General features: G+C 41.6%; 1 protein-coding gene and 1 pseudogene across 3 annotated transcripts in view; one reads left to right on the top strand and one right to left on the bottom strand.

Annotated features, from left to right (window-relative positions):
* PRKAR2B (protein kinase cAMP-dependent type II regulatory subunit beta) overlaps positions 1–3,638 on the bottom strand; it is a 90,882-nt gene extending 87,244 nt beyond the window's left edge. Inside the window, exon 1 of one of the 2 annotated variants that reach the window (XM_081800712.1) lies at positions 3,149–3,638. In XM_081800712.1, coding sequence (XP_081656838.1) covers positions 3,149–3,455 — 307 coding nt within the window. In that variant the 5' untranslated portion in view covers positions 3,456–3,638. The remainder of the gene's footprint in view (positions 1–3,148) is intronic. The other variant, XM_006732199.3, reaches the window with a different exon arrangement.
* Positions 3,639–3,848: 210 nt separating this feature from the next.
* LOC115940556 (actin, cytoplasmic 2 pseudogene) overlaps positions 3,849–22,676 on the top strand; it is a 38,839-nt pseudogene continuing 20,011 nt past the window's right edge. Inside the window, exons 1-2 of the transcript XR_014139410.1 lie at positions 3,849–4,127; positions 14,644–14,734. The product of XR_014139410.1 is annotated as an actin, cytoplasmic 2 pseudogene (transcript). The remainder of the gene's footprint in view (positions 4,128–14,643; positions 14,735–22,676) is intronic.

Raw genomic sequence — 22,676 nt, 5'->3', positions numbered from 1 at the left:
TCTGATGGTCTTGGGTCAGAGAGATGTGAGTAAGACACCAGGCTCTGCTAATTACTAGTCCTGTGTGTAACCCTGGACAAGTTCACTTTGCAGAGCCTTATAGACAAAACACATCAAGAGTCTCACAGGTAGAGTTTGACACAAAAGGGATGCTCAAGTGATGCTGGCCCCAGCCCCTTCCAGAGATAAAACCTGGGAGTTAAGAGCAGAGGGATGGAGCCAGGCCCACCTGTGTTTCAATCCCGGTTTTGCAGTACACTAGCTATGAAACACTGGGCAAGTGACAGCCAGGATACAGCCAGGATAATGAATCAGAGCATTTAGATAATGCCTAGCACACGGCCAAGGTCAATAAACAGTGGCCACTTTTTTAAATGTTGGTAAGACAAAGACATTATGATCACTATCTGTTGATCAGTGTTTCTCACAGTGTGGTCAGGGAACAATGAATATCAGAATGACCTGGGATGTCTGTTAAAAAAAAAAAAGGACCCTATGTCCCACCTCCCCAACCTATTCAAAACTGCTCTCCAAGAGCAGTACCAGGTAATATTCATTTCTAAATCAAATTTCCTTGAGATGCATACAAAAATTAAGAAATTAGTGACCCACAGTTGGTTTTGTGCTGGGTCACAGTAAATTAAGACCTGCCTTCTAGTACTTACTCTTTACTATGCTATGCTAGGAGAATTACCTGGTATCTGATGTTTTTATATTTTGGCAATTTTTGCACCTAAACATTAAATTGATAGGCTCACTTGTATTTCTGTTTATTTGTTTTCCAACAGCACTATTTTGACTTTCCCCCCCCCTCCAGCCAGGGGCCAGCAAACTATGGCCTTGGTTTGTGGCTAATTTTGTACAACCCCAACTTCCAGAGAAAATATGTATTTAAAAAAAAAAAAAAAAAAGGAATATTCGATGAAGATATATGTTGCTCACAGAACGTAAAATATTTACTGTCTAGCCCTTTACAAAAACGTTTGTCAACCCATGGTAGCCTATAATTTTTTTTTAACTGCAGCTCTCAACACAATTTACATACTTAAAAATAGTAATAATAAAAGAGAATTTGTTAAAATAGGAGATACTCTAGTCGATATTTTCTAAGGCACCTAATAGAGGGAAGTACCATTGCCAAAGTTTCTGTTACATATGCATATATGTGTATCAGATAATGATCAAATTGTATTTGGTTGCAGTCAGAAAGTTTTAAAGTCCTTGTGGGTAAGGGTGGAAAATAAATAGTGCAACTGGTTAACGAGTATTCATTAAAACTCACACAGAGTAATTTTTACAATAAAGGTGCCTTGGAGAACATAAAACCATATAAAACGATTCCTGCTGTTTAGAAGTTAATGGCTTATTCATTACAAAATGGAAATAAAATCTGTTTTGTGTACAGTCTACATTGTTGTAAGGAGAAAACGGAATCATCAAAGCAAAGTACTTCAAAACTCCTGTAGTACAAAGAAAATACTTTAGTTATACTAACAATAAATCATACCAAACATATATAGGTTTTTTCCCACCTCCCTTAGTTCCTTGTTTCCTGCAACCTGGGAAATGAATCCTCTTTTAGTCCTTTGTGTGTGTGCAAGTGCACGTACGTGTGTATGCAAGCCTGTGCCAGGAGCATAAAAGAAGTATTAGATGCTTCTGCCCTTTCTGTATCATCCATTATTAGCTTCTCCTTCCCCTCTATTTAAAATATGCCTTCTTTTACCTTTTCCTTAGTTCTAGCAAGGAAAGCATTTGATTAAATTCTTGTGCAAAAAGAACAATTAAGACTGTGATCATATTATCCCTGGAAACACTAAAGAGTCAAAAATTAACATTTTTAAAGTAACAATTTCCCTTTTTTATCTTCATAGAACACTAATGTCCAGGGTTTTTGTGATCGTTTCAGACAAGCTAAAAATACATTAATTCTAAAACACATTTCAACAAATTTACAAAGAAAACACCTTCCTAGGAACACTCAAGGAAATGACACTTTAAAACGTTTTCATTATATGGAATACACTGCAGACACACAAACCACAAGCAGTGTAAATAAATACAGACTGGTGCAATGCTGAAATGCTTGTTTGTCTTCCACCACAAAGAGAAAACACTTGCACACCGTGGTATTTTAGCTTGGGATGTCATAAAGATGGGATTTAGGCATGTGGTGTAAATACAGGAGGCTGTAACTGTGCGTGTGTGTCTGTGTGTGTTAGGGAAAAAGGGTTGTAAGCAGAAGGGGTGGGACTTGCCAGGAGCAGCTATTTGAGAAAATTCCTTTTTCTTTCCCATTCATTCTTTCTAGCTTGTGTCTGGCACAGTCCTTACAATTACTCACTGACTTTTCATTCTAAAGACAACCAACAAGCTTTCAGAACTTCCTACAGCGTTTTTCACATACTTTTTTTTAAAAGGCACCAAATCATTGAATGTTTGTTTTAAATAAAAAGCAAACCATTAGTCCGTTTCCTCATTCCAAAGACCCCATGAGTTGCAGGCTAAACAGGATCCTTTGTTGTGTGTCCAAAAATAACACAACGCGGTATTGGTAAATTGGAAAATAATAGATTACTCTGTTTCCAAGAATGTCAAAGTTATTACCATAAATTTTGTTCTGCCCCAGTGAATACAATTTCATGCTCCTTTTAGTGAATATGCAGTCTTAACGACAGCAAACACAATCCAACTGAATACCCTTTGCCTTTTCTGTTTGGACACTCCATTAATAAATACAAGGGCTGCAAGAGGATGCCAAGTGGGCCAGTTTCCTTTACGCACAATGGTATCCGTCCAGCGAAATCTCTCCAACCACAGTGAGAGTTGTCTTTCAGATGCCCACCCCACACCCGCCGTCCTCTGCGGGCGAGCCCAGGACGAGAGGAGGCACCTGGACAGACAGCCGTACCCTTTCAGCGCCCCACCACCTCCACAGGAGGGGAGGAGGGGGAGGGCACGACTCGAAAGCCGAGTAGGAAGGTGGGCGAGTGGGAAAGACAGAAATGGATGCTGAGGGGGTGGGCGAGATGGGAAGGTAGGGAAGGCGGCGAACGCGGGGAGAGGAGGGTGAGCAAAGCTGCGGGATTCTAGAGCAAAGGGGGAACGGTGCGGGCGAGCGGGGGCGCGCAGGAGGTCGGGTCCTCACCATTGAACGCCCCGGCTTCCGCGGCCTCCTCCTCCTCCTCCTCCCCGTTCTCGGAGTCGGTGTGCATGGGCTCCTCGGCGAAGTTGACCCCCTTACTGGGGGTGCCGCCCCCGGCGGCGGCGCCCGCGTCCCCCCAGGTCCTGCCCTCATGGCCGAAGCGCGCGGCGCCTTTGCGCTCGTTCTCCTGCTGCAGGCGCGTGAAGTGCTGCAGCGCGAACTCCAGCAGGTCCGCGGGCTGGTGCCTCAGCACCTCCACCGTGAAGCCCTGCAGCAGCTCCGTCAGTCCCGCGGGGATCTCGATGCTCATCCTGCCTGCCGGGCGGCGGGCGCCTGGGCGCCGCCCTCGCCGCCTCCCCGGACCGGCCTGCGGCCCCGCGGCCGCCGAGCGAGCGCGGGCGGCGCTGGGGGCGCTACCCGCTGCGAGCGCGGCGCTCTGGGCCCCGGCGGCCCGGCTGGCCCGGCCCGCGGCTCCCGGGGCGCGGCTGCTCCGTGCGGCGGCGGCGGCGGCGGCTGAGCGAGCGCGGCCCCGGGAGGGCTGGCAGCATCTCCGGCTCCTCCCGCTCCCGCCGCGGCCGCTCCTCTCCACCTACCCCCGCCCCCCGCCCGGGCCGCCCCGCCCGGGCCTCCCCGCCCCCGCCCCGCCGCGCCGCGCGGGAGGGAGCGTCGGAACGCGCCCACGTGACCCCCGGAAACCATGGCAACCTCCGCCGGCGGGCGCCGCACACCGCGGCGGGGAAGGTTGCGGTGTTGAAGACGCTGGAGGGCGGCGGCGGGCTGACGGGGGACGGCGCTCCACGCGCGCCGGGCACGGGCCCAGCTCATCACTGCCCCGGGTGGCCCCCAGGCGCGCCTCGCCGTCCACCTGTCCGCGTCCCGGAGCGGGCAGGCCGCTCGGCCGAATTCCACAAGTCATTCAGCACGGCGAACCGCGCAGAGCTGCTGCCCTGCGATCTGCCCCGAAACTTCAGCCTCCACCTCGGTAGCGGCATTTTCTTTTCCTCTGGGAATCGAGTTGCGTTGATAAGTGTTGGCAGTGTCTTTTGTTTAAAGTCATCTGTGCTACTGGTTCTGTTTTGGACAAAGAAATAATACCCCATCCTTGTGACACCTTTCTTTCTCTTTCGCTGCTTATCCAGCCTTTCTCCATACATCCTGTTTATTATGTTTTGCTTTACTGGTGCTAATGCATTGTCCACTCAATGCACTTACTACTATTTATTAAGACAAATGCACCATTTATTATGAGGCCCTTCAAACAGGATAAGTGCATCAATTTGAATAAAATGTCAGAGTCAAGACAGATGGTCCTAAAGCAAAAAACGCTTTGCCTGATGAGGCTCTTAGTATTTATTTCAAAACTCCTTACACTTGGAGTGATTTGAATTATATCTCCAAAACAGGTTACTTAATATAAAGAGAAATAGAACTAGAAACGTGTACTTTTAAAGTTGAAGTCTTTGACTTTAAAATGAGGCTTATTCTGCAAATATTTACAATTTTGAATTAGAAAATTGCTTACCAATTAAATGTTTTTTTTTAAAACACGTACTTCATTTTCTACAATGACCATCATATAGTAAATAAAATATTTAAAGAGCAAACTCAGTTATTCTGATTTATCATTCCACTCACAAAAAAGACTACATACATGACTCAGGAAATTCAAAGCCTAGAAATCAAAATATAACATTTATAAAAATTCATCTTCATATTAATCCTTTGTTTATAATCCAGCCTGTAATTGCTCCATGAGTGAACGTATTTCTCGATTTCTGTTTCTTATCAACCTCATAATAGTATGTTGTTTTTAAATATAGTAAAGTACTTCTAATTGTGCCGGGCATTGTAAGCAGTAAGCTTTTATAAAAATACCATGGTCCTCATAGAGGACAATATTAGTCTAACTCTTAATCATGTAAGTATTGTATAAACCATATAAGCATTATTATCTTTATAGATCCAGTAATTAAGATGAATTTTCATCATCTGCCTTCATTTATGATGATGTTTTTATTAAGATTAGCATTGCTCACATGTGGCAGAAAATGCAAAATACAGTAGCTTAAGCAAGATAGAAGCTTATTTCTCTGTAACGTAAAGGTAAGCAGTTCAGGGCTAGTATATGGTGGTTCCATGACCTTCAGGTACCCAGGCTCCTTCCAGCTCATTGCTCTGTAATTCTCAGTTTGTGGTGCAAAATTGCTGCCCTGCTAGTCATCTCATTCATATTTAAGCCAAGAGAAAAGTGGGAAAGAAAAGGGATTCCACCCCCCCACCCCCTTCCCCACATCTCCCATCCAAATACACACATACACACACACACACACACACCTCTCAGAACCCTTCCAGGAAGTTAAATACACCAATTCCTCTTATACCCTCTTGGCCAGATGGCCACATCCATGATGTGGTGGATTGCATTTTCCAAAGGTGACTCCAAAAATATCTCCTGCCCCTGTGTTCTTCTACAGTGTGGCCTTGCCACCCCCCCCCATCAAGAGTTGAAATCTTAGGGGTGCCTGGGTGGCTCAGTCGTTGGGCATCTGCCTTCGGCTCAGGTCATGATCCCAGGGTCCTGGGATCGAGTCCCACATCGGGCTCCCTGCTACATGGGGAGCCTGTTTCTCCTTCTCCCACTCCCCCTGCTTGTGCTCCCTCTCTCACTGTCTCTTTCACTGTCAAATAAAATCTTAAAAAAAAAAAAAAGTTGAAATCTTAATTCCCCTCCTTTTGAATCTGGATGGGTTTGTGACTGCTTTGAAAGAAATCATGCCAGGATGACAGAAGTAGCCAGCTCTGAGATGCCCTGCCCAAAATCCTGACCCACAGAATCTGTGAGCATAATAAAAATGTTGTTTTAAGTCTCAAAGTTTTGGGATAATTTGTAACACAGCAATAGGACTGAAACACGTAGTCATAAGGAAGGCTTGGGAATGTAAATTTTATTTTGAACAGTCATGTGCCAAGCAAACATTTGGAAATTGAGAACCAGTTCTGGGGACAATAACCAGTGTCCGCCAAATGGTTAACACTCTTTCCCCCAGGAATGACAGGGAAAAAAAGCGCTGCTTTTCCAAACATTTACAAGAACCATATTTCAAAGTAGCATATTTTGTGTTTCAAAGTAGTTTGTTGTTGTTTTGTTTTTATAGATTTTCTACGTGAGGCATGATGCATGGCTCGGTCATCAGTGGCAATGTCCGGGTCATGTGGCTGTCATTTCTTTAGGGGTATAGAAGTGAGTCAGGCATGAAATGCATAATTGGATTAGATGACCTATATGGTCTCTCCCATCCTGGGATATTCTACAGCAGTTTAATATTAAGACATGTGGGATTTAAAACATCTTTGCAAGTAGCTCTCTGATAACAATTTTTATTTGCATCAATTCTTAAATCAGTAACCATGACCTGAAAAATTAAAGCTTGATCCTGGTAGTCCTATTATGTTAATATTGTTCTCAGAACCAACGTTCACTTCTAAACTCCTATTCTGGCTTTTATTCCCTACCCCATAACTATTTGGGTAATATGTTGTGATTTCCTTTGCTTTCATTTTCAGAATATTTCCTTCCAAACCTTGGAGTGCAGTGACAGTGGCCTATGGGGACTACTTATCTTTGGATTCTTTAAAAGAACACTGAAATTGATTCTTTGGTTGTTGATTTACAAAGCAATTTTCACTAGTGTCTCAGAGAAGCAGAAGCAATTGCAAAAGAACTCCAACAAGAGTTCAGCATTGGAATGAAATAAGAATGCTACCCAATTTGTGTTCACACATGAAAAATTAAATAGATATCGGACAGAGGCATCAGTTGGTTTTATAAGCATCTGCTAACACAGGATGACAGCATGGACAAGCCATAGTTTAGGCAAGCTTTATGATGGGTAATCATAACTGTGACCCATCAATCAGACAGCATTTCTTGCCAATAGTTAATATGTATTCTGATCACGTCTCTTTGGTTAAAGAAATATATACCCACTCGAGACCAAAAGACAAATGGAAAGGACCCGGGGGTGGGTTGTGCTGACACAGAGCCCACTGTGGCCATCTCTCTCCATTTTATATACCTTTAGCCGTTCAGCACCTACTATGGTTTTGGTGTCTCTGGTTCACATCCTGAAGAGAGGAAATCCAGTTAGTTTGGTCTTGACCATCCAGTGGATGGGCTGGCCTTGCGTGAGAGGTTCTCTCCTGATTCAGTCGGTGTGGCCCGTGGCGTGCAGGGTAAAGGGTTGGGTAGCATAAATAAATACATATTTATTAGTGCAAGACCTACCTCTTCAGCAAACAGGAAAGTCCCAAACACAGGCACCATCGGTGGTACAGTCAGCTTCACGACTTACGAAAGATGGCCACCTCTTGGCCAGAAATCTCGGAAACGTTTGGACTAAGACTAAATAAAACGACTCCTGTCTAGATGCAGCTTTGTACCTCCAGCTTTTCAGATTCAGTAGGTCAGAAGTGGGGCCTGGGAATTTGCATTTCTGTCAGACTCCCAGGTGATGCGGGTCTGGGGACCACCCTTGGGGATCCGTTCCACTCGATTCCCCAGTGGGGAGCTTATACTCACGCTGAGCAGACAACTGCTTGAAGTAACTCTTCTGCTTATCATAAAAGTATAAGTTTTTCTCTGGCTAAATGAAGAGTAAATGCAACTTCATAATTCTGTTCTCCTTTAAGGAGTCATGTACGCTAAAGAGGTTCTCAAAAGCAACAGAGAATATATCCTTAAATGCTACATTTCATAAATAGAATATGGGTTTCCTCTTAAGGACGAGGTCGGGCTCACAAGTTTATCTCTGCTTCCTGAAGTTCCACTGAAACCATGGCTAAAGGCCTGGGGAAGATACAACAAAATTATAAACTCATAAGGACAAAAGAACAAGAGACCTATAATAAAAATTAAAAATGATAATGAGAAATTTTAAATTATTTAGCCTTTTTTTTTTAAAAAAGAAGGGAATTCTGACATATGCTACAATGTGGATGAACCTTGAGGACATGATGCTAAGTGAAATAAGCCAGTCAAAAAAGACAAACACTGTATGAATCCACTTAAATGAAGCACTTAGAGCAGAGTCATAGAAACAGAAAGTAGAACGGTGGCTTTCGGGAGCTGAGGGGTGGGGGAAATGGGGAGTTGTTTAATGGGTGAAGAGTTTCAGTTTTGCAAGATGAAAAACTTCTGAGGTTGGTTGGGCAAGAATGTGAGTATACTTAACATGACTGAACTGCAGACTAAAAAATGGTTAAGATGGTAAACTTTGTTATATGTAATTTATGACAATTAAAATTTTTTTTAATTGTTTAATTTTTAGAAAAGGAACAGGAAGGGGGCACTTGGGTGGCTCAGTTAGTTAAGCGTCTGCCTTCGGCTCAGGTCATGATCTCTGGGTCCTGGGATCGAGCCCCATGTCGGGCTCCCTGCTGAGCAGGGAGTCTGCTTGTCCCTCTCCCTCGCCCCTCCCCCTGCTCATGTTCACTCGCTCTCTCAAATAAATAAAACTTAAAAAAAGAAAAAGGAACAGGAAAAGAGACAAGAGCAGATGAGAGTTGTCTACTAAAATTTTGGAACTAAGCAAACTGGAGAATACTGGAACCTAAGCTTGGGTGAGGGCTCAGTGAGAGGAAGCCTGTGAGAAGCAAGATCACATTTGTACCACAGAGCACAAAAGCACAGAATCTGGAGATGCTGGGTGCCTCTGAAAAGCAATAAGGAGCAAGGACTAATGCAATGTTTGTAGAAGGAGCTGATAACACTGTCCACCCCCTGGCCCTCCTCTGCCCTACATAGGCAAGCAACTGTGCTCCTTCATTCCCAGCAGGAGGTGGAGGGGCTGACTTGAGACTTGCACAGCCGATTGTGGGGATAAGATGCGGCAGTGAGGAGATGGGGATTGATTCTAATTTGGTGAACTACTCTTCAGTGACCTCTTTTCCCCACCGGACTCCGCAAATTCTGAGAACCAAATATACACCCTTCCAGGCAGGAAATCAAGGATTCCTCTTGAGGGAGCTGACCAGCTCAGGAGTCAAGACTTACAGATGCTGACATTTGAGGGCCCAGCTCTCTTTCTTTCCACCCCATTTTGAAGTTCACCAGTCAATACCCACCACCACACACCTCATAAACATGAATTCAGGTAGGAATCATCAGATTTCCAAGAAAAACTTTTAGTATGAGAGACTGGGACCAAAATAAATGAACTAAAAAAATAAACTCAGAGAAGTAAAGACTGCAGTGAACAGAAGAAAAATTCTGAAAGCACTTTAATATCCTCAGATATATAATAATAACACAATAGTAATTGTTAACATTTATTTATCGGCTACTATTCTAAGCACTTCATATCTATTAACTCACTGAATGTTCACAAGAACCCTATGACGTGCATATTACTACATTGCACATGAATAAATGGAGACACAGAGAGATGAAGTAATTTGTCCAAGATCACACAGCTTGCAAATGGTATTGGGACGGGACCCCAGGCAGTCTGGTTCTGTATCCAATATCCTGTAACTGAAAGGAGTAAGAACTCGTAGAAATTAAAATTATGATAGTAAAAATGTAATCCATAAAATGGGTCAAGTTAAAGGTGAGGAAACTTAGAAAATAGAACAAAAGAGAAAAATCTAGAAAATGAAAGAGAAAAATAAGAAAATTAGAGAACTGACTCAGAAAGCTCAATATCCAATAACAGGAGTTCAAGAAAGAAAATAAGGATAAATGGAGACAATTGTTAAAGAAATCATACAGGAATTTTCCCCAGAATTGAAGGATAGGAATCTCTAGACAGGAGGGGCCCATAGACAGCCCCACAGAACAATAAATAAAAACACCCTCACCAGGCTAATGATACTGAAATTTCATACTTCAGAACAGTTATAGATAAACGGAAGATTGTAAAAGCTCAGATAATCATCAGACTCCTTAGTAGCAGCACTGGAAGCTAGAAGACAATGGAACAATATCTTGAAAATGCTGAGGGAAAGTTATTTCCAACCCAGAATTCTGTATCCAGCAAATTAAAGGTAGAATAAGGATATTTTCAGACATGTCAGATTTTAGAGAATACAGACTCCTGTTACCCTTTGTCAAGAATTGGAATAAGTTTGGGAATCACCTGAGGAATAGGAATATGGAGGATCCAGCAAGGGATGGAAACTAACATCACCCCCCCCCACCCCCCCCACATCAACCAGCCTACTTGCTCCTGGATTCACATACTCTACCTTCTGCCTGATAACTCAGATGGCTATGCTCTGTCTACCTGTGCTCCATCCTGTTCCCTCTGACCGATGCAAGGAAATAAGCTTTTGCAATGGCCACCTCTCTTCTGAGTCATCAATATTTCCCTTTGCACTGAACCTCTCAGTGGCAAACAGACTCTAGGGGACCCCTGACTCTTGCCCCTGTCATTCAAGCCCTGTAGAATCCTCTTCCCTGAGTGTGAGTTGCCGTTGTTGCTTCCTTCTAGCCGATAACATCTGGCAAGAGTGAGGGGATTTTGCTGATGAATTAAGGTCCCAAAGCAGTTGATTTTGAGTCAATCAAGAAGTTTGTCCAAGGCTTCATGTAATCAGCTGAAGCTCCCGTAAAGAGGGACTGGGGCTTCCCTGATGGGCGGGGAGTTTCCATGCTGGCTTGAGGAAGTAAGCAGCCATGTGAAATGCTTTCTTCACTTCACCACTTTTTCTTGGTTCTCCTACCTCCCTGAAACACATCTCATTCTTTTTTACTGGATATGCTTTATCCTCCCTTCTGCCTCTAAATGTTGATGTATCCCGGATACCTCCTTTCTTCACGCTCACTCCCTGGGTGACCTCATCAAGTCCACTGGCTTTAAATACCATTTATATGTGCATGATTCTCAAATGTACGCTTCCAGCCCTAACCTCTCTCTGAACTCCATAATTCTATGTACAACTGCGTTGAGTTGTTTAAAAGGTAACTCCGGCTCAGCATGTCTAACGCTGACATCTTTATTACTAGTTCTGCTCTATCCACAGCACCGAGAACAATGCCTGGAACATAGTGGGCACTCAGTATTTATTGAGTAAAAAGAAGGAGGGGAAAAATAAAGAAGTTGTGGGGGAGGGCAACGCATGCAGAAAAAAGACTAAGGGGATTCTTAGGATCGACGTGAACAAGGACCTGGGGCAGCAGCTGTTAACAGGTCTGGAGATGATCCAGGTCCAAATGAAGCAGGAAAGCAAAGACATGCAGAGGGAAATCACCAAGGCAAAAGAAAGGCACTGGTCAATTATCTGCTGTGTTTGATTATATTGAGAAAAACAACACCTCTGGCAGAGAGTTTGGGAAATGAATAAATAATAGTTTCAGAGAAAACCAGACAGTTAAAGGAAACTAAGCAGCTAAAACCACTCCAGGCAAAACAGAAGATTGAATACGCAAGAAAATAAAATCAAAGAAGACTAGAAGGTTCAGCCATGAGCAGGATTTATGGAGTCATAACAATGAAAACAATGAGAACTGATACAACCATAAAGTGTGGTCTGACCAAATGGGGCAGAAAAAGAGAAAGAGAACAATGTGTGTCTGTGTGTCTCTGTTGTGGGAGCATAGAATAAGAGCACTAAATCCTGACATTCCATAACAGGAAGTCCACAGAAATGTCTAAGTTGGAGAGTCCAGAAACAGTAACATATATATAAAATTTAGAAATATGTCACTAAATAGCAAAAGAAATAGCTTAAATAATTGAAAGTCATTCCTTGTGGGAAATGGGAATGATATACACATATTTGTTAAAGACTATGATTTTCTATAGCAGGTATTAAGTTAAAGGAATCCCCATGTTTCATGCAACTCTTTATTTCTGGGTTCGGGAGACCATGTGGCTAAGATTTTCTAGTCCCCATTTAGTGGCCTGTCTAGTGGGAAATCCCAAGCCTGCATCTTCAAGTTCTATGAATTTTAGAAATTGGTTGTGCTTAAGACAGGTGACCACTTTTTACAAGAAGGACCCTAAAGGTATTTATTCGCTAAATATCCTATTTATTGTCCCACTTAGTTGAATATTTGTGAAACTTTCTTTTGTTTTATAATAATCTTGTTCTACTTTAGTTATTTTCTTTTTTTGTTCCTTATTGTCTCTCTCCAAGTTGGTTACTCCATTGTCACTTGTGAAGTTCAAGAACTAAGATTCCCAGGTGTAGAATTCTCTTGCTAATCAGCATCCCTATGGGATAGAATGTTTCATTTTTGCTTTCAGTCCTCTTAGAGCTAGTGTGTACTTTATTTGAAGAACAGTTGACCCTTTATCCTGCTTCAGGGTCATAGTATCTTGTTTGTTGAACTGTATGGCCTTGTAAATTCTGTTTGGTCTTCTTGCCAACGGAAACAAATTACACATGTATCAAAGCAGAAGGGGATACTTCGGGTGTTTAAACTACATTTTATTTACCATTTCAAAGGTAGATCTTCTATATTCCCAACTCTTTTACAGCACAAGGTCTAGAATTTGTAAAAATCACATGTAAGCCAGGCCTAGGTAGCAAACATAGAGATAGGTATCATTCTTGGTAGACTCGGGATCATGTAGATCCTTTTGTGCATGAATGTTTTTATTCGCTCACGACCAGTCCTTGGTGGTATCCTTCTACAGATGACTCCAAAATGAATTATATTTTTAGTTCAGTCATTTTTCTTAACCACTTCCAATTTAATCACCAAACTTACCAGAAGCAAAAATTAAGCTCTTCTCCCTCAGAATTGTTCTTCCCCCCTCTGTTCTCTGAATCTGCAAATGGCATCATAACACCTTCTAGTCACTGACTTAGACTCAGAGCCGCTGTTGACCTTTGCCTCTCACATTCCCAAGTGGGTTCGTTGTCAAATCCTGTTGATTCTATTTCCGTGGTGACTTGCTGACATTAGTCCTCTCCCTGCCATTCCTAATGTCACTGTCTGTCTTAGTCTGCTGAGGCCACCATAACAAACTACCACAGACTGGGTGACTTGAACAATAGCAGTTTGTTTTCTCACAGTTCTGAAGGCTGGAAGACAGATCAGGATGGTCAGGTTCTGGTGAGGACTCTCTTCCTGATTTCTGGATAGCCCCCTTCTCACTGAGTCTCACATAGCCTTCCCTCAGTCCGTGCACTTGGAAAGAGTGATTGCTCTCCTTTTTCTTATAAAACCACCAATCCGATGGGATTAGGACCCCATCCTTATGACTTCATTTAACCTTAGTAACCTCCCTAAAACCCTATCTCCAAATGCAGTCACAATGGGGGTTAGGGCTTCAACATACAAATTTTAGGGTGAGGCATTTCCGTCCCTAGCACTGTATCAGGCTGGATCTTCATCACTTCTTACTGGACTGTTGTCTTCCAATTCACCTTCTTGTCTCCAATCTTTCCCACTTCTAGTTACACATTATTCTGAGAAATCTTTTCTAGCTACATTTCTGTTTATGTTACTTTCTGCCAAAAACAAAAACAAAAAAGAAAAAAAAAAACCCACCTCCAATGACTTATGTTTCCTAGAGAATAAAGGCAAACCTCATTATCTTGAAATTCAGGGACTCTGATAATCTGACTCCAACCTAATTTCCCAGTCCTAACTCAGAGTCCCCATCATACCATTAATACCACAACCAAACAAAACACTGCCTTTCTCTTAACATGTCTTTCAATTTCCTGCCTCCAAACCTTCGCTTATTATGTTTGCCCCACTTGGAAACACTCATCTTCCCCAGGTCAAAAATCCTACCTGTGGGTCAAAGGCTGCTACCTTCTCATGAACAGTTCTTTGATTCCCCTGGCCAGCAGTAGTCACTCCCTGTTTTGTGTATCATTTTGTACTTATATTAACTTCTAATTTTATTTGTGGGATTTTGTGGTCTGCTTCTGGAAAGTCATCTGCTGGCAAAAATGGGTAATGGCTTGGCTTGCAGAGTACAGCAGAGTCCTTGAACCTGACACCTGTGGATATTCAGTGACTACTTGTTGATATGAACCATGAATCTATTAATGGGAATTATAATATTTCATAGTCAAATTGACATAAGATAGCATTTAGATTAGTGATTTTCAAGCTATGTTAACTGGAGCCATATTCTATTCCATACCTCGGGCTTTGACAAAATATTTTATTTGAAGAAAGGGTTTTGTTGCCAAATACTTTAAACCATTGATCTATTTAACTCCTCCTTTCTGTAAATGAGAAAAACGAGGCCAGATGGAGATAAAAAATGACATTCCTAAGGTTTCCCAACTATTTAGTAGCAGAAACAGAATCAGCAAGATATATATAAACTGTATCAATCGGAAAGACTTATTTGTAGAGCCGCTTAGCGACCTCATCTTTTAAGACATTACCCTGCTGATGGGAAAATTAAGATAACATCTGAAATGAATCATAGTAACTCAGTGAGGGCACCTAAGGTTAAATCTTGTTAAATCATTTCTTCCAGGCACTGTTTGGTACTTCAAGACTATGAAAGATTTTGTTTTCTCAGGAAATGCGTTGTTCACCGCGGATCTAATAGAATAAGCTGGTTGTCCGAAAAGGCTGGACACAAGCTACAAATCATATAAGCTCCACGAAATGTAAGTATTGAACAAAGATTTGAGCATATAGTATTCCCCATGATATCTCAGGGACTAGATCGAAGTCGGTCACGTGGGCATTAGAATACCAAATAACGTCTCTGCTCGTGTACGCTGGCACGTCTGATGTTGATGTTGTAATGTCATCTCTAGCATTGCTTAGTACTTGTTTTTTTTTCCATTGAAATTTCTTTTAAGCCAGGCCCTTCAATCCACAAGGTTTCTGAAAATTGAGAAAGGATTAAAGGAACATGGAAAGCTACCAAAAGTATTGTTTCTACTGCAGTGTGACTTTACAATAGTAGTTCATGCTTTAAGAGCAGCTCAGCCTGACAAGCCTTATCTATGTATTTAAATAGAAGCTGCCACTTAAAGAACTAAGAGCTCTGTGAAGCATGCCTTTTTTGGCGTGCAATAATCCAGGAAGGATGGGAAGCTATTGGCAAGAGACTTCATCATCAATAAGAATAATAACATGTTCAGGATGCTGCTTCCTGAGCCAATTTATGTGTTTAGATTTGATTTCCTATTTTTGAAGCACATCCCAATGAATCAAAAATATTAATGCTGAGAGTCGCACTAAGCAAAATGAATAAGAAGTAGCCTTGAAAGATATTTGAAATGCAACCGTTTTCCAGGATTAAAAAATATGGAAAGTTACCTGCTTGACGTAAATTAAGGAACGTTTCCTTTAGTCGCTGGGGGTGGCTCTCTGAGAGGGAATTCATCCACGAAGTCCACATTATTTGTAGCACCTCTTCTGTGCTACAGACACTGGGCGAGGAGTTACAGTTACATAAAGGGACAATTAGGATAGAAGTAAAATGTTCCTGTCTTTATATTCCGGTTGGGGCGGGGGGGCGGAGACTGACGTTAAACAAATAGATAGAAAACAAGATTGAACAATTATGCAGAAATATAGGAGGGTCTGAGAGAGTATAGACGAGGAGACCTAGTTAATTGGGAGGTGAGCATCCTCTGTTGACTGCTGGGTATGTACATTGGGTATAGACACGCCATCTTTTGCTACTGAATAGAGCCAGAGAATGTTAGCCGCTGGGCTGCCACAGCAAGAACAGCTCATAACATGATGCAGATCCCTGGCTCAGAGCCAAAGCCCCAGAGACAGCAGTTGGCAAAAGGGAGCCATCTTCCCTAGGACCACCTCCCTGAAAACCCGCCTTCTGGCAGTGAGCAGGGCTCCTGTGTGGTCCTCCTCAGCCAGCTCGACTATGTAACTGCAGGAGGCTCTGATTCTCCTGGGAAGTGGGACAGGCAGGTTAGGGCTAGTCAGGAAGAAAATACTTGACAGTCTATTTTTTTTTCTTTTTTCTTCTTCTTTTTCTTCTTCTTCTTCTTCTTTTTTTTTTTAACTTTTCAGCTGCCAATGCTTTAGTCACAAAACCTCATAAATATTTTTAATTTAAAACGCTTTTTCTGGCTGATATAAAAAGAGAGGAAACTTGAAACCTGCGCAATCGTAATATTTATCGAGAGATGATCTTTTCTTCTTTCTTTCTTTTTTTTTTTTTAAAGATTTTATTTATTTATTTGAGACAGAGAGAATGAGAGAGAGAGAGCACATGAGAGGGGGGAGGGTCAGAGGGAGAAGCAGGCTCCCTGCCAAGCAGGGAGCCCAATGCGGGACTCGATCCCGGGACTCCAGGATCATGACCTGAGCCAAAGGCAGTCGCTTAACCAACTGAGCCACCCAGGCGCCCATCTTCTTTCATTATCATTTATATCTTGATGAGTTTCTGTTCATTTTTATGGTTCAGATTTTTCATTGTTAATATAACAGAAACCTGAATTTAAATATCCCCAACTTGTCATACATTTTTGTTGTTGTTGTACATTTTTATTTCTACTCATTTAGAGAGGATTTTCTTCCTAAGGCTTGGAGGCACTATTTCATGTCAAATAATTCCTTGAAAATCCAACCTATTTCTGGGTCTTGTGTTCAGTGTCCTCTGTCACACATCTCCTAATTGCTCTACCCTCTTTCTACTTCTTATTTTGTATTTAAGTGATATTTCTGTGAACAGAAGAATCCCATTAACCTTCTGTTTTCCACTTAGGACTTTCAGAACACTTTGCTCTTTGGCTTTTTGTAAAAAATTATTTCTGATTAATCATCTTTCTGCCAACAGAGACCCCAAACATCTAGAATGTCATTGTTTTCATCAGCCATCAATTTTCTATAGAGTGCTAACCCCATTTTATCCATTACTGTCCTTGATTCAAGACCAGTCTCACTGGGTTGGTTAGTCTCTCTTACTTCTAAATTTGAGTTCATTGACATCCCTCGTGGCCCCCAGCCCCCATTCTCTCCATTTCAGTCTGGAAGCGATTTCTCTTTCTTTTAGTTCCTGGTTAGTTATCTAATCCTTTCCAGTTTTGGAAAGTTGAACACATCCCTTTAAAATATGCATTTATCATGTCATGGCCTACCCTAATGAATGTTCCTACTCTTTTTTGGAAGTTGTAAGAGGAAGAGTGCAGTGCTCACAGGCAGCATAAACTACAGTCAAAGCAGATAAAAGGAGCCCCAAATGCTGCATTCCTATGTTCAAATCCCAAACTCTCTCTAACTAGGTTTGGGTCACTTTGCCTTTTTGGGTCTCAGTTTTTTCTATAAAATGAAGGAATTGATACTAGATAATCTCTAAGGTTCTCTTTAAGTCTAGAGTTCTAGGATTTCATGGATGTCTCAAAAGAAACATTTAACATGCTATACAATGCACATACATGTTAAAATCTTAAACTCTATAGGAAAGCAACTCTGTTGAATATTCTTTCTATTTAATATCTCTTCCAAGTATTGTCTTGCACCTTTCACCTTTTAAAGAATCACTCTTAAAATTCTAATGAAATATTTCTTCTTTTCTCATTCTTTTTGTATGTTTTCCTCTTCTCTGTCTCAATCACTCTATAGTTGTTTACACTGAATCTAGACCTACGTATTTGTCACCAAAATGAAAACAGAATCCAACTGTTCTTGTCATCCTCATAGTGATATATGGCCTTAAATCTGCATCACAATTTTTAAAAATGATATTTTAAATAATAAGACATGAGATTATTTGAAAAACAAGAAAGCCTAAAGAAAAAACTAGAATTTCCCATATTCCCAATATCCAGAGCCAGCAGCTGGTATTTTTTAAAAGAAATTTGGGATCATACTTTATATATTATTTTCTCTTGATCCTTTGATACACAAAACAGATTGCCTGTACCGTTTCTAATTCTGTCCTCTTTATTTATATAGCTTCACTTTTCCCTAAACAGTAGATTTCCATCTCTAATAACCCTCTACTTTCACTGATTATGCACAGAAATTTTTGCTTATTAATGTTTCATTAGCATTTTACCATGCAGTGTATTTTCAGTTTCTATTGTTATGCATATCGCAGAGGGATGCATGAATATTCTTGCCTTATTTCAAGCTTTATCCATAATGTATTGGAATTCTAATCACATTTTCCTAGCATTTTTATATATTTCACACAGTTAGAAGGCAACCCATATGCTGGCTCTATTTTTAAAAGATTTATGCCTCATTGTATTGACGACTGTCTCCTGAGACAAAGGCACTATTCAGACCCTTTTTGGTCACTCTGTTATTGATTTGAACATACTGGAAAGTCAAGTCTGTCATCTTCTTTTGTAGCATAATTTTAGGCTGGAGCTGTTATTCCGGTCACTTGCTACTACCAGCCTTTGCAGTGAGATTATGAAAAAAATTTTCATCTGTATCCAAAAATGTTGAGTACCTCCAATTACTGCTATCCTTTTACTAGCTTCCCTAAATGAGATAGTCCAAAGCACGGGTGTCATGGATTTTATTATTTCCCTTTTCTCCAGAATCAGACCAAATATGTCTGCCAAAGGCTGATTTTAACAGTAGGGGAATTATTTGCAAATGCAGTGGTAAGCCAATCTGTTCCAGGAACTCTCTTTTCCCTCCTGAACTTTATTATGCTTTCCAGCTCTCAGACATTTGCTTGTGCCACTTAAAATCCAGTCTTCCATTGGGAAAATACACTGTGCAAGCCCAGAGCATTAGACAGTCCTGTTTTGCCCCCCGAAGACTTGCGTAATCATGAGAGGTTTTCCTTTCGGAGCTGGACCATGTGGATGGTCATCATCTAGGGGTCTCACTGTCACTCACAAGGTATTACAGACTTCTCTTTCTCTGGGGAAAACAAACAGCATGCAGTGAACTCTAGTACCCTCTTTTCCTCTTTTCTTTTCTTTCTTTTTTTTTTTTAAAGATTTTATTTATTTATTTGATACGAGAGAGTGAGAGAGCACAAGCAGGGGGAATAGTAGAGGGAGAGGGAGAAGCAGGCTCCCCACCAAGCAGGGAGCCCAATGCGGGGCTCGATCCAGGGCCCTGGGATCATGACTTGAGCCGAAGGCAGACGCTCAACCATCTGAGCCACCCAGGCGCCCCACCCTCTTTTCTTTTTACTGACACAAATTTATGTGCTTACTTATTTACTTTCTCACTTAGCTAGCTAGCTATGCAGTTGTCTATCAAACCTTGGACCATTTTCTCCTTTATCTGATTACGTAGGTTAGGATGTCTCTTGATGAAACTTGCCGGAGTCAACACCCTCCTTCACCTTTCATAAACGTGCTTGCTCATGTCTTCTTCAATTTCAGTGATTTCTTCCTCTCCTTGATTGACTGCCACTCTGCTGGCTGCCTCCCTGGTGTCACACATAGATCCCCCGCCCCAGCCTGCCTGCCTTCTACTTGCCGTTCTATATCATGATCTGATGTCGCTCCCCAGTCTCACATACGCTAGCTTTGGCATTTTACTCACCTGCTCTTCTCATTCCAGGCATGAAGCACTGCTACTCTCTTACCACACATCCTTGCTTGTTTGGGAGCAAATTATTAGCTTTTATACAACACCGTTCAAAAAAATTCAACTTCCCTTTGTTTTATTGAAGTATAGTTGACACGTATTGCTACATTAGTTACAGGGGTACAACATAGTGATTGGACAGCTCAGCGTTATGCTATGCTCACCACAAGTGTTCAGCTTTACTTTTCATGATATTCGTACGTCTTTATTTTTGCTTTCTTCCTTTAATGTTTGTCCACTGTTGAGTCCGAGAAGATGAAAGCTGAATGGAAAAGGAATCAAGGATTATAAAAGAAATAATCCACATTGAGGTTGAGTAACATCCACCGTATATCAGAAGCAGCAATTAGGGACCTTTCAGCAGAAAGTTTAGAGGACCACTCATCCTGTATTAGATGTAACATAAAGCCACAGAAAGAGAGGTTCATAGGGAGGCATTTATATGTAGCAAGAGCTTGTGTAAGGGGCGCCTGGCTGGCTCAGTCGGAAGAGCATGGACCCTGCCACACTGGGTGTAGAGATCACTAAAAAACAAAGATTAAAAAAAAGAAAGAAAGAACGAACTTGTGTCTTTTGTGAAGGCCCAAACCATAGAATTGACAAGATAAACAACTGATCTTCGAGATTAAATCTTTTGTTGAGATGGGTAGTGACTGAAACTTTGGGTATTTTATGGGGCCTTACTAGTCTCCAATAGCTATTCCCTCCCCAAATATTAACATTGAATTAGCAGAGTTTCCTTTAGCCTCTAGGCTTCCAGATCTTCCAACAAATACCGTCACAAGAATTTTAGATAGAAGGATCAACTCTCAGAGATTGGAGGCAGTTTTAGAGAAAAAAAAAAAAAAAGAGGATAAAAAAATATTGAAAAAAGGTCTTTCTGTGTACATACATATATTGACATTAGTTGGATACATTATTGTGATTTCAGAGATCAGTGCCATAAAGAGTACTCACATTCTTCCACAACATCTTGTTCCGCCATCGTAAATAGAACATTGGGCTTATATAGACCATGATCTGACCAGAGTGGCACTTTACAAGTTTTTAAATTATGAAATTTTTTTTCATCCATACAGAAACCATGACATTCTATGCTCCAGATATGTTGATTTGGCAACTCCCCAACTCATCAGCCTCTCTGTTTTGTGTTTTATGTAGTTGTTCTCTGAACAATTTTTGGCTGTGCTATGCAAGAATATTTTACAAGCAGCATTTTTTTCTGACTACTCTTTATCCCTTCTTTCTCTTTTTCTGCCTTCCTTCATCTTCCTTTCTTTATTAGTCAGCTATTGTTGTGTAACAAATTACCTTCAAGCTCAGCAGCTTAAAACAACAAACATTTATTACTTCATAGTTTCTCTAGGTTAGGAATTCAAGAAAAGATTAGAGGGGTGGTTCTGGCTCTGGATTGAAGTCAAGCTGTTATCTAGGGGCTATAATCATCTGAAGGCTGGGCTGGCGCTGGAGAATCTGCTTCCAAGATGGTACACTCAAAGGACTATTGACGGTTAGTCTTACTTCCTCTCCATAGGATTGCTTGAGTTGCCACACAATACGGCAGTGGCCTTCCCCCAGAGCAAGTGTCCAAGGGAGAGAGCAAGGAGGAAGTCACATTTCCTTTTATGACCTAGTCTTGGAAATGATACACCATCTCTTCCACCATATTCTGTTAGTTAGTAAATCCAGTCTACACTCAGGAGGAGAGGAATCTAGCTCCACCTCTTGAATGGAGAATTATCAAAGAAATTGTGGGCATATTTTAAAATCACCACACCTACCTCCATCTTCCTCTCTTTTTAGAATTCTTGTTTGATAAAAGAGAACTGTAGGACACCCATGTTGCTTTCTTCTTCAGGGAATCAAAATAATATGCCCAGGGGAAATAGAGTAGCAGAGGACTGGGAACCAGAAAGCCAAATTTATTCTCAATTCTGTAGTTAAGGGACTTTGTGATTGTGGGTGAGCCACTGAACCTTACTTGCCTCAGTTTTATGCATTGTCTAGAAACTTGACACTCTTTAACTAAACATTCTATTTTACTTCATTCATTTATTTTTCAGGAAAGTAATACCTAACATTTGTTCTTTCAGAGACCCAAAGATTAAATTCCTAGTTCTTTGGGTCTCTATCACTATATGATTGGTTGGCTACATATTTGTGCTCCAGCCTTTCCCTCCCATTGGTAATATATGGGTTTAAAGTCAACACCAACCCATATCAGGGTCCCAACAGGAAAGAGATGGCATGTCCGAAGGAGAAAATTAGGAAAGTTTAATAAAGAGATTGTTACAATGGTGGGGGCAGGATTTAGGGAGACCAACAAGGCACAGTGAATTATGTTGGGACTAGCAATGCCAGGGAATTGTTACGACCCCAAGGCTAAAAGGGGAAAAGGATGAGAGCTATCACCAAAACTCAGAAACAGAGAGGACCCTCACAACAAAGTTGTGATCATTGGTCTGGAGAAGTAGCCTATTTGCAGTGACCCCATAAGGAGAGAGCTGAGGGATCAAATACCCCTACCTCATTTTCCTCCTTCCCTCTGATCTCTGATGGCCCATTCATTGGCCAAACCCAACCTTAGCTGGCTAGAGAGTAGATCTAATAAATGGAAAACAGGCAGCACAAAATGAGGTTAAATTACACTTTGAACAAGAAGATAGGAATAATTAAAACATTATTGCTAAAATCAGACCTACACAGAAGGGACCCAACAGATTTTGAGTGCCCAGATAGAATTTGAGTAATCTGTGTATCACCTTAGCAGGGGCAAGACTGGATTGTGATTATATCTAAGAAAGATTACATTTAGATAATTATATTGTACCATGTCTGGAGAACAAATGTGTACATAAAAGTAGGGGAGCCTATAACAGGGATATTGAGAGAGATAGAGTATGACAGCTCCTCTAGCAGTGGCCGGAGGGATGATGTCCTGACCCACGAACACCAGTATCTTCTGTGAGGCAGATGATGACTTGGAGGTGACCCTGGGCATCAAGATCATCCAGCTCACCCCTCCTTTGCTGTGATCCATTCTCTTTGAGTCATCTTGGGCTGGTA

Source organism: Leptonychotes weddellii, chromosome 12 (genome assembly GCF_054177405.1).
Source record: "Leptonychotes weddellii isolate Sample4059 chromosome 12, ASM5417740v2, whole genome shotgun sequence".
In the NCBI taxonomy this organism is placed as follows: Eukaryota; Metazoa; Chordata; class Mammalia; order Carnivora; family Phocidae; genus Leptonychotes; species Leptonychotes weddellii.
This window is presented reverse-complemented; position numbering and strand designations above follow the sequence as displayed.